Source organism: Nerophis lumbriciformis, linkage group LG19, assembly GCF_033978685.3.
Source record: "Nerophis lumbriciformis linkage group LG19, RoL_Nlum_v2.1, whole genome shotgun sequence".
In the NCBI taxonomy this organism is placed as follows: Eukaryota; Metazoa; Chordata; class Actinopteri; order Syngnathiformes; family Syngnathidae; genus Nerophis; species Nerophis lumbriciformis.
The window spans coordinates 30,506,625-30,519,631 of record NC_084566.2 but is presented as its reverse complement, the minus strand read 5'-3'; the positions used below and the strand labels follow the sequence as shown (position 1 = coordinate 30,519,631).

Below are 13,007 nucleotides of genomic sequence, written 5' to 3'. Positions count from 1 at the left end.
GGGAGCAGCCACGGCGAAAGCTCTGTCACCTCTAAGCTTCAGCCTTGTGTCAGGGACCGTCAACAGCAGCTGATCGGCTGATCTTAAGGATCGGGTGGGGCAGTAAGGCTGAAGGAGGTCGGAGAGATAGGTTGGCGCGAGGTTGTTTAGACATTTAAAAACAAATAAAAGGAGTTTAAAATTGATTCGGTAACGCACAGGGAGCCAGTGAAGGGACGCTAAAATAGGGGTGATGTGCTCACGTCTGCGGGTCTGTGTTAGCAGACGAGCAGCAGAGTTCTGCACGAGCTGCAGTCGGGCGAGGGAGGCCTGGCTAATGCCTACATACAGGGCATTACAGTAATCAAGACGAGTCGAGATAAAGGCGTGGATTAATTTCTCAAGATCATGACTTGATAGAAGCGGTTTCACTTTCGCTATTTGGCGTAATTGATAAAAGCTTTTTTGAACGACGCTGCTGATTTGTTTTTCGAATTTAAAATCTGAGTCAAACTTTACCCCCAGGTTTGTGACACAGTCGCTGAGATACGGGGTCAGAGTGCCGAGGTCAACGTTGGGGGAGGGAGAGCGACTTGGACCGAACAACATAACTTCTGTTTTGTCTTCATTTAGGCTCAGGAAGTTAGCTGAAAGCCAGACTTTGATGTCGTGCAGGCAGTCAGTAAGATGTTGGCAATCATCGGCGTAAAAATGAAATGCAATACTGTATTTCCTAAAAATAGAACCAAGGGGGAGAAGGTAAAGCGCAAATAAAATTGGGGCAAGGATTGAGCCCTGGGGGACCCCATGTGGTAAAGGAGCTGTGGACGACATAAAACGGTCTACTTTTATACAAAAACTCCTGTCGGTTAGGTCCGGAACCAGTTGAGGGCGGCGCCCTTAATGCCCACACAGTTCTCAAGACGAGTGATTAAGGTGGCGTGGTCGACGGTGTCGAACGCAGCGGACAGATCTAAAAGCACCAGGACAACATATTTACCAGAATCAGTGGACAGGAGGATATCGTTAAAAACTTTTAAAAGCGCTGACTCTGTGCTGTGGAGGGCTTTAAAACCGGACTGGAACAGCTCAGTGATACCATTATCCTCTAAGAAGGGCAACAACTGACTGTAGACAACCTTCTCTAATATTTTGGAAATGTATGGAAGATTAGAGATAGGTCTGAGGTTAGAGAGGAGAGTGGGGTCGAGGCTGGGTTTTTTAAGTAGAGGTCGTACCACTGCATGTTTAAACTCTACTGGAACTATTCCAGAAGAGAGGCTACTATTGATAATGTTAAGGACACTTGATCCAATAGTAGCAAGTACCTCCTTAAACAGGCGAGGTGGGAGGGCATCTGCAGGAGAACCAGAGGGCTTCATATGACTAACTGTGTCACTTAAAAAAGAAAAGGACACCGGCTCAAACTGATGGAAAACAGAAGAGAAATGCAGAGGAACAGAAGGGTCATATGAAGGCTGAGATAGACTGGCTATAGATAGACCTCTGGTTCTTCTTTCAAGGCACTGCATACTCTTACACCGTTCTCACGTTTGGCCTGTCCTTGTCCCCTTGCACCTTCACAATGACCTTTTGGCCAAATTGAGGCTGGAGCTTTTTCTCAAAACAGCCGTTCTCCTTGTCATGGCTTCAGCGAAGCAGGTCTCTGAACTGAATGCCCTGTCTGTGCATCCGTCTGGTCTGAGATTAGGAGGAGAAGGATCTGCCATCTCTCTACTGCCTAATCCATCTTCTTTTTAACAAATGGGTTTCCTTGCTCTTTTATGTTGAGGCCCTTGATTCTGGAGCCCTTTCATCCTCCGTCCCATGAATCTGCAGAGGGAGCCCAGTAGCACTTAGTCTGTCAGGTCAGGTCTCTGAGGTCGTACAATGACCGCACACAGACAAACCGATCAGCTTTTTGTGTGCTATGCAGGAGTCTCCAAGCAGCAATTGGCCTGCTGGGTTATGGAGGCCATAGCTCTGGCCTATGATGGTGCTGGGGTCCCTCCAAGGGTGCTCCCATGGAGGAGATTTGTGTGGCGGCTGGTTGGTTCCTCTCCTGAGACCTTTGCAAGGTTTTCCAGGCTAAATGTTGCTTCATCAATGTCTTCTGCCGTTCTGGAAGCAGGCCAGTGAATCGTGCTGTCCCTGCCATGCTGGACCATGGATTCAAGCCAGGGAAATGTGTATGGTCCCTGCCGTGCCGGACCACGGCTTCAGAGTTGGTATTCAACCGGTGGTTGTATTTAAATTATTAAGAAGGTTCTGTTTATGGGGACCTTTTTTCTCAGTTGAAAATTGTTTCTCTCACAACATGTGGCATTCATCGGCCTTTTGACTGTCTAACCACAACCTGAGGCTTTACTCAATGAACTATGTTCTAAACAACACTGATGTTCTAATGGTTTTTGACCTCACTTCATCTCCTGCCTGACCTCATTTGGTATACTGTTGACACATACAGTGGCGTATTGACCTTAAATTAAACAGAATGGATAGTTACAGAACTTTAACTGTGGTTCTATGAATAAAGGTCAAAACGCCAGCTTGTAGTGTCATTCAAAACGGAGGTTCGGCCTCAGTCAGAGAAAAGAGACTGAACAGGTGATTGCACAGCTGTATTTACAGGCACTGATTGAGCCTGCAGGGCGGAGGTGTTGATGTGATTAATTTGCTACATTGTCTCCTGAACAGCTCACAAAGTGAATCATACGGTACGTGTTGACCTTTTTCATAGAACCACGATTACATTCCGTAACCATCCATTTTGCGTTTCATGTTTTTTAAGTACTTTTAGTCTCCCCCACTGAGTCCATAAAAGTATATTTACATGGGGCATGGCCAATTAACAGTAAAAATATGATACAGTCCAGCTGTACACAAACTATAATAACCCTAAACTTGTTTTTTTGTATTTTTTTTTAAACAAGCTTGGACAAATGTTAGCAGAAAAATAAAGTGTATGGTTCAATAAATACCTCAAAATTAAGCTTTATTATATTTCAGGCATGTGATTTGACCACAATGAAAAAGACTGAAAACATTTCCGGGGGTCTGGGGGATGAAGGCCCCCAGCCAGGTCCACCAATTTAACATGTTAAAATTAACAAAGACAGCACCATTTGAAGAAAATATTTTAGTGTTTAAAGACATGAAAACATCATTAATAGAACATACCTTGCTTCAAGTTGTTTCATATGTTTTTGGCGTTTCGCATGTACTTCCAAAGCCTTCAAACCTCGTGATCCATAGTCAATATTATCATGACACCACGTGCACAAAACCTTTCCGGGACGATCGATTTTCCGAATAAAATCAACGAACAAAGTCGTAACTTCCTTCTTCCCAACAGTATCAGTGATTTCCCTTTCCATCCAGTCCCATCGAAACTTATTTTTGACATGTTTATCAATTTCTTTTACTCGTAAAGCGTCCTTTCTCTCGAGAACCGACATCGTTTACATATGGAAAATGGCGGTAATAACCATTATGAATGATGACGTTATTAACGTCATCATTCATAACAGATGTCCTGATTGGTCACAAGGAACATATCGACCAATCAACTACGGCGTAATATAAACTACGTCTCGAATCTTGATTTAGGGTCGGGAAAAAAAACAGAAAAACGGGAGATTATTATTATTTTTTCCCGAGATTAAAAAAGACGGAATTCCGACTTTAGACGGAAAAATCGCATGCCTGATATTTGTAAAAGAAAAATGACTAATATTCAATACCTGGCAAGTGCAATTAGTGACTCAACATACTGTATGTCATTGTGACCTCCTTTTTAAAAGACACATTGTTCCTCTATTTTCATAGTGAAAAATTGACTCACCTGTCACCGTCATCAAGTACTCAGCCTTTGCCGCGCCAACTGCGTTAGTCATCACACACTCATACAGGCCGCTGTCATTCAGGCGGATGCCTCGTTCAAACGTCAGACTGCCTCCGACCACCGAGACACCGTCTGGCAAAGTTTCGCCCCTCCTGTTGAAAAAAGGTTCGCATGAATTAGCGAGGATGTCACAAAGACCAAATGATGACTCAGTCCGTGATTGTTTTTGCTTGAAGACGCGTGCGAGCGGAAAACAGAAACATATGAAATGTCAGCGCTTAGTTTCAAATAGAATGAACACTGGATCAACCAATCAGCCAACAGAATAAAAGAGATGAGTCCACAGAGAAAGATCACGTTGCTCCAGTTTCACTTTGCCACTTTCAGTGGAACCACCTCAACAACATCAGGGGGAGCTCCACAAACCACGTTAAACCCAGATTCCGATCTAACAAAGGTCTTAACACATTCTCCTTCTATGCCACATCAATATGGAATGCACTCCCAACAGGTGTAAAAGAAAGTGCATCTCTATCCTCCTTCAAAACCGCACTAAAAGAACACCTCCAGGCAACTACAACCCTAGACTAACACCCTCCGCCCACCACAACCCATGTTGATTGTAAATAATCAAAAGTATATACTTGTTCTTATGCTTTCTGAGCTCACTATGTTCACTGCTCGCTGTACATATCCTACCAAGTCAGACCTACACTGTTACAATGTCCATTTCTCAGATGATATAATTGTTGATGACTGAAGTGCTGATATCTACCAAACCTAACCCCCTCCACATGCCACCCCCCGGATTGTAAATAATTCAATGTATATACTCTGATGATTAACTTGTGTGATGACTGTATTATGCTGATAGTATATATTTATACCATGAATTGATTATTAACGTGGACCCCGACTTAAACAAGTTGAAAAACTTATTGGGGTGTTACCATTTAGTGGTCAATTGTACGGAATATGTACTGTACCGTGCAATCTACTAATAAAAGTCTCAATCAATCAAACTTACACCGGGCCGAAGCATCGCCTACCTGAGCTTTGAAAAGCTGCACAAAGGAGGAGCGGGAAGAAGATGATAGATGCAGATAGAGCTGCACCTCTCACAATTCTACATTTGGATTTATCAAACATAAACTTCAATAAAAACATTTTTACACACATAATCAAACTGTTATCATTTCTCAGGCTTGCAAGTGTAATTTCAGTTTAACTGTCTAGTCTTTATTGATGTTTTTTTAACTCCTCTGGCTGATTTTTGAATACATCTTTACACTAACTACAGCACAGGTGTCAAACTCAAAGGGCCAGACCTGGCCAGCCACAACATTTCATGTGGCCAGCCACAACATTTCATGTGGCCAGCCACAACATTTCATGTGGCCAGCCACAACATTTCATGTGGCCAGCCACAACATTTCATGTGGCCAGCCACAACATTTCATGTGGCCAGCCACAACATTTCATGTGGCCCGCCACAACATTTCCAATAAAGGGCTTCATTTTTCTGGCTACATTTTTTTTTCTCTCAAATTTTGACAAAAGAAATGTACTGCATGCAATTGCATATCATACAAACACTAATATTATTTGGTAATACAACAAAATATTCCAAGCATTTTTGGGGGCAAGAGGGGTTATCAAAAATAAATATTGAAACATCTGCTTGTCACCTTGACTTAGGATTTCAAAACAAGTTATCATCGATCTGTTGTAAGAAAATCTAATAATCAAATCCATACACAATGTGATGAGAGTATTAGTGTATATCCATCGATCCATCCATTTTCTACCGCTTGTCCCTTTTGGGGTCGCGGGGGGTGCTGGAGCCTATCTCAGCTACAATCGGGCGGAAGGCGGGGTACACCCTGGACAAGTCGCCACCTCATCACAGGTCCAACACAGACAGACAAACAAAATTCACACTCACATTCACACACTAGGGCCAATTTAGTGTTGCCAATCAACCTATCCCCAGGTGCATGTCTTTGGAGGTGGGAGGAAGCCGGAGTACCCGGAGAGAACCCACGCAGTCACGGGGAGAACATGCAAACTCCACACAGAAAGATCCCGAGCCCGGGATTGAACTCAGGACTACTCAGGACCTTCGTATTGTGAGGCACATGCACTAACCCCTGTCCCACCGTGCTGCCACTATTAGTGTATAGGTTTATAATTATAATATTATAATTATGGGTGCTATCAGAGAGCAAGAGTGAAGTGAATATATACTGTGAAGTTCATACTATGAATTTTATAAACCTAAACAATAATAGTTTTATAAAATTCATAGTATTCACTATGAAGTTCATACTATGAATTTTATAAACCTAAACAATAATAGTTTTATAAAATTCATAGTGGTATTCACTATGAAGTTCATACTATGAATTTTATAAACCTAAACACTAATAGTTTTATAAAATTCATAGTATTCACTTCACAGTATATATCAGGGGTCGGCAACCCAAAATGTTGAAAGAGCCATATTGGACCAAAAATACAAAAACAAATCTGTCTGGAGCCTCAAAAAATTTAAAGACATACTACATACAGATAGTGTGTCATGGAATTAAGAGGACTTAAAGGAAACGAAATTACCTCAAATATAGCTACAAATGAGGCATAATGATGCAATATGTACATATAGCTAGCCTAAATAGCCTGTTAGCATCGATTAGCTTGCAGTCATGCAGTGACCAAATATGTCTGATTAGCACTCCACACAAGTCAATATCAACAAAACTCACCTTCCATGCACAACCTTAAAAGTTTGGTGGACAAAATGAGACAGAAAAAGAAGTGGCATAAAACATGTCCTAGAAAGTCGGAGAAAGTTATACGTGTAAACAAACTACGGTGAGTTCAAGGACCGCCAAAATTAGTATGACAAAACGGCGCTCGCCAAATACTCGAATCAGTGACGCATGTTTAATATAAACAGTGTGCTTTGAAACAATTGGGGAGATTTGTGTCATGTTTGTCCTCCTACAGAAACCATATTAAAACAAAAATAGATTTTTTTCCCCTCATCTTTTTCCATTTTTCATACATTTTTTGAAAAAGCTGCAGAGAGCCACTAGGGCGGCGCTAAAGAGCCGCATGCGGCTCTCGAGCCGCGGGTTGCCGACCCCTGGTATATATTCACTTCACTCTTGCTCTCTGATAGCACCCATAATTATAATATTATAATTATAAACCTATACACTAATAGTGGCAGCACGGTGGTACAGGGGTTAGTGCATGTGCCTCACAATACAAAGGTCCTGATAAGTCCTGAGTTCAATCCCGGGCTCGGGATCTTTCTGTGTGGAATTTTATAAAACTATTAGTGTTTAGGTTTATAAAATTCATAGTATTCACTTCACAGTATATATTCACTTCACTCTTGCTCTCTGATCGCACCCATAATTGCGATGTGACCCTAAATAAGAATACATTTGCCACCCCTAAACTACAGCAAGCAATAATCACGCTAAACTAGCTTGCAGCGTTGTTTGATTCTAAAATACTGATGCCTGACATGACTTATTGAATTGTTTGTCATAAAAAACGAAGTAAACTTGGTGGTAATAAAGCTCGCAGCTAAAGCATGGAGTCCAATATTCACACGTTATAATCTGTTTTTGGTCAACATTTTTACATTTTGTGATCCATATAGATGGTATTTGGCTTCTTTACAAACAAAAGAACTGAGATGCGTTTTCTGAGCATTGCCAAGGCTGTGATGTTTGTGTGATAAGTGCATTCGGTGTAACGCATGTTAAAGACAAAACAAGCTCAAAGACACATGATTTGTCTGCCAGCGTGGGACAGAGACTTTAAAATAATGTGTCTTGCAGCCTTAAAGATACCAGGAACAAGACCACTATTGTTTTTGAGCATTCATACTAATTCAGATTAAAGCTGCACTATCATTCCCAAACATCCTTTCGATTGATGAAATAAAAAGCTGTTTTTCATGTTGTGCCAACATGTCTTACCGCATCCAGGTGATATTTTGTGGCGCTGGGAAGCCGCCGCCAACATCGCAGTTGAGCGTCGCTTGCTCCAACCCGGCAAACCAATCGTCTGTCGAGGCAGAGATGACAGCGTCTGGGGGGTCTCACAAGAACAAGCACACCAGGTGACAAACATGCAGACAACAGCATAAAAAGACAACACTAAACACACAGACACCAGCTCTTTCCTCTAATTTACAGTTCATACGGACAAGTTATTCAACTTATAGATAGGTTTTCTTAATTATAACACAACCCAAATATTTGTGACTTTTCAAACAAAAGCGTTAACCAGGTGTACTCACAGTGGACCACGAGCTGGTTGGAGATCCTACGCGGGCGTTCCAGGGCGGGATGCTGCACCAGGCAGTCGAGCCGCTTCCCGTTCATGCTGCGGAGCGGGTGGAGGGAGTAGTAGCTGGACACGGAGCCGCCCTCGTTGGTGCGGTTCTGGGAGAGGCCAGGCAGGTCAGTGTCCCAAGAGAGGGTGGGCTGCGGGCGGCCCACGGCACGACAAGAGGCGGCCACGCTGAACGGCTGACCCTCCGTCAGGACCACCGGCTCCAGGGAGGCAATGGGTAAAACTGAAAAAGGAAAAATGGGGCGGGGCTTAGGAGGTCTATCATCCATCACATTTTTTACCTAATAAAGTTATCAGAGATGTCCGATAATATCGGACTGCCGATATATATAAATGCTTTAAAATGTAATATCGGAAATGATCGGTATCGGTTTCAAAAAGTAACATTTATGACTTTTTAAAACGCCGCTGTGTACACGGACGTAGGGAGAAGTACAGAGCGCCAATAAACCTTAGAGGCACTGCCTTTGCGTGCTGGCCCAGTCACATAATATCTACAGCTTTACATACACACAAGTGAGTGCAAGGCATACTTGCTCAACAGCCATACAGGTCACACTGAGGGTGGCCGTATAAACAACTTTAACACTGTTACAAATATGCGCCACACTGTGAACCCACACCAAACAAGAATGACAAACACATTTCGGGAGAACATCCACACCGTAACACAACAGAACAAATACCCAGAACCACTTGCAGCACTAACTCTTCTGGGACGCTACAATATACAGCCCCCCGCAAACCTTACCCCCCCTGCCCCCACCTCAACCCCCGCCCCCTCCAATGTCCCAAATTCCAAGCTGCTGTTTTGAGGCATGTTAAAAAAAACCTTGTTACATTGTTTAATGCATCCAGCGGGGCATCACAACAAAATGAGGCATAATAATGTGTTAATTCCACGACTGTATATATCGGTATCGGTTGATATCGGAATCGGTAATTAAGAGTTGGACAATATCGGAATATCGGCAAAAAAGCCATTATCGGACATCTCTAGTTAGAACGTCATTCACACTTTTGCAAAGAAGGTTTGATGTCCTTGAAGCAGCAAACTAGCCGGTTCTGAATGGTGGAGGGTGAAAGTATATGTCAAATAAAAAGAAGCATAGGTTTCTTACTCCAGACGGTGAGCGTGATGCGTCTCTCAAAGTTGCCGTTGGGGAAAGTGGAGACTTGGCAAATGTAGGTGCCGTCGTCTGATTCCTCCGTGTTGGGGATGAGCAGCGCCGAGTTCATTGTGGGGCTGCTGCTCTCAAACCTCACACGACCCGAGTAGCGTCCAAACTCTGACGGAGGAAGAAAATGAAACTCTCGGCTCCGTGGTCCCATCGTGGTGGTGCCTACCTGTGTGTCCGTCCGCGAAGTGGGCTGTGGTGATCTGATCCTTGGTACCGCCTCGCAGCTCCTTGTACCATGTGACCTGCACCACCTTCTCGCCCACCAAAGGCTGGTAGCGACACGGCAGCCTGGTGGTACTCTCGGCCATGGAGCGCTGCCAGGTGACGGATTTAAGGGGCTCGATGAAGACGCCCTGAGCACACGCCACTAAAGGGGAGGGAGGAATTAGGATTATTGGTCACGTATGCATTTTGATTGATTGGTTGGTTGGCAACACTAAATTGGCTCTAGTGTGCGAATGTGAGTGTGAATGTTGTCTGTCTATCTGTGTTGGCCCTGCGATGAGGTGGAGACTTGTCCAGGGTGTACCCCGTCTACCGCCCGAATGCAGCTGAGATAGGCTCCAGCACCCCCCGCGAGTGGTAGAAAATGCATGGATGGATGGGTAGTTCATATGATGCTTACTACCTAAAATGCTCGTAGGTGGTATTTCAATTGAACTACTTCTTGTTGTTCCGACACCAAACTAAAGTCTCAAGAAAATCCCTGCTGTTTGTCAGTCATATTGTTGCTGTTTACAAGAATACATACAAGCAGTGATGTTGCCAGGTACGCATTAAAATATAGGACGCACCCAATTTTTCCCATGAAAAACGATACATTGTGAAGATTAAACAACTCCTGTTTATTCACAGTAACTGGCAAAAGAAACCTTGTTGTTAGCAGGCCGGACAAGCGCTGTTTCCACCTTGTACAAAGAATCGCGACATGATAGATTCAGCCGCTACCAATACAACTAACCCATCACCGCTGATTTCATTTCAACAGTTAAAAAAATACCATCGTCATAATAAATAAACTCACGTTTCCATTCCTCGATGTTGTAACTAGAGATGTCCGATAATGGCTTTTTTGCCGATATCCGATAGTGTCCAACTCTTAATTACCGATTCCGATATCAACCGATACCGATATATACAGTCGTGGAATTAACACATTATTATGCCTAATTTTGTTGTGATGCATTAAACAATGTAACAAGGTTTTCCAAAATAAATCAACTCAAGTTATGGAAAAAAGTGCCAACATGGCACTGCCATATTTATTATTGAAGTCACAAAGTGCATTATTTTTTTTAACATGCCTCAAAACAGCAGCTTGGAATTTGGGACATGCGCTCCCTGAGAGAGCATGAGGAGGTTGAGGTGGGCGGGGTTGGGGTTGGGGGGCGGGGTAGGGGGTAGCGGGGGGTGTATATTGTAGCGTCCCGGAAGAGTTAGTGCTGCAAGGGGTTCTGGGTATTTGTTCTGTTGTGTTTATGTTGTGTTACGGTGCGGATGTTCTCCCGAAATGTGTTTGTCATTCTTGTTTGGTGTGGGTTCACAGTGTGGCGCATATTTGTAACAGTGTTAAAGTTGTTTATACAGCCACCCTCAGTGTGACCTGTATGGCTGTTGACCTAGTTTGCTTTGCATTCATTTGTGTGTGTGAAAAGCCGTAGATATTATGTGATTGGGCCGGCACGCAAAGGCAGTGCCTTTAAGGTTTATTGGCGCTCTGTACTTCTCCCTACGTCCGTGTACACAGCGGCATTTTAAAAAGTCATAAGTTTTACTTTTTGAAACCGATACCGATAATTTTGAAACCGATACCGATTTCCGATATTACATTTTAAAGCATTTATCAGATATTATCAGGATATTATCAGACATCCCTAGTTGTAACCATTTGTGTCAAATATGTTTTAACGTTTAAGGGACACGCTGTAATGATCTTTATAACACATAATCCAGTGGTGTTTACATTGAACGGCAGCCACCATGTTGTTATGCCCAAACGGCATCTGCGCTTACAGCTTCCCACGAGATCCCATTTTTTCTTCTTCACTGTGTTAGTTATGTTGAATTTTTTGTGCTAATACAGTAGCTAGCCATCCATCCATTGTCCACTGCCTGTCCCTTTCGGGGTCGCGGGGGTGCTGGGGCCTATCCCAGCTGCACTCGGGTAGAAGGCGGTGTACACCCTGGACAAGTCGCCACCTCATCAAAGGCCCAACACAGATCGACAACATTCCCACTCACATTTACACACTGTGGCCAATTTAGTGTTGCCAATCAACCTATCCCCAGGTGCATGTCTTTGGAGGTGGGAGGAAACCGGAGTACCCGGAGGGAACCCACACAGTCACGGGGAGAACATGCAAACCCCACACAGAAAGATCCCGAGCCCGGTAAATACACTAAAAGTTTCACAGTGATTGATTCAGTTAATTTGGTTTAGTTGATGTTCAGATGGGAAGATTTTGGTGACAATTCATTTATTGACTATGTCAGGGTGATGAGAATGTTTTGTTAATTTGCACACAAAATCAGCACTTTTATTAAAATTTTTATTTTGGTACTACAGACCATAGAGACATCATTTTGTTTTTATTTGAACTTTAGTCATTTATTTTGGTGCCATTTATGTTGCTATATATGTCAGGCCACTGTGATTTGGAATTTTATTTAAATATATCCGTGTATTATTACACTCAATAGAAATAAAATAAAATATGAGAAATAAATATATTTGTCTAACTGGGGAGTCAGGACCCGTTGAATTTCCCAGGGATCCACTCAACTCACCACGTGTGGGTCTTGGGGATTAACTACATTGAAAGAATTACAACTTCACTGTACAAGTATGAATTTTAAAGGGGAACATTATCACAATTTCAGAAGGGTTAAAACCATTAAAAATCAGTTCCCAGTGGCTTATTTTATTTTTCGAAGTTTTTTTCAAAATTTTATCCGTCACGCAATATTCCTAAAAAAATCTTCAAAGTGCCTGATTTTAACCATCGTTATAAACACCCGTCCATTTTCCTGTGACGTCACATAGTGATGCCAACTCAAACAAACATGGCGCATAGAACAGCAAGCTATAGCGACATTAGCTCGGATTCAGACTCGGATTTCAGCGGCTTAAGCGATTCAACAGATTACGCATGTATTGAAACGGATGGTTGTAGTGTGGAGGCAGGTAGCGAAAACGAAATTGAAGAAGAAACTGAAGCTATTGAGCCATATCGATTTGAACCGTATGCAAGCGAAACCGACGAAAACGACACGACAGCCAGCGACACGGGAGAAAGCGAGGACGAATTCGGCGATCGCCTTCTAACCAACGATTGGTATGTGTTTGTTTGGCATTAAAGGAAACTAACAACTATGAACTAGGTTTACAGCATATGAAATACATTTGGCAACAACATGCAGTTTGAGAGTGCAGACAGCCCAATTTTCACCAATTAATATATTCTGTAGACATACCCTCATCCGCGCTCTTTTCCTGAAAGCTGATCTGTCCAGTTTTGGAGTTGATGTCAGCAGGCCAGGGAAGCTAGGGTCGATATTCTTCTCTTGATCATCTTCGGTGGCATAAGGGACGATGTGAGCCAAGACATCCAGGGGGTTTAGCTCGC

General features: G+C 43.0%; 1 protein-coding gene across 3 annotated transcripts in view; it reads right to left on the bottom strand.

The window, feature by feature from the left end:
* The window catches only part of nectin4b (nectin cell adhesion molecule 4b), a 38,382-nt gene that overhangs the window by 10,324 nt on the left and 15,051 nt on the right, over positions 1 to 13,007 (bottom strand). For 2 of the 3 annotated variants that reach the window (XM_061978985.2, XM_061978986.2), the window contains exons 2-6: positions 9,548 to 9,748; positions 9,322 to 9,489; positions 8,145 to 8,423; positions 7,822 to 7,942; positions 3,824 to 3,975 (exon numbers count right to left, since the gene is read on the bottom strand). In XM_061978985.2, coding sequence (XP_061834969.1) covers positions 3,824 to 3,975; positions 7,822 to 7,942; positions 8,145 to 8,423; positions 9,322 to 9,489; positions 9,548 to 9,748 — 921 coding nt within the window. The remainder of the gene's footprint in view (positions 1 to 3,823; positions 3,976 to 7,821; positions 7,943 to 8,144; positions 8,424 to 9,321; positions 9,490 to 9,547; positions 9,749 to 13,007) is intronic. The other variant, XM_061978987.2, reaches the window with a different exon arrangement.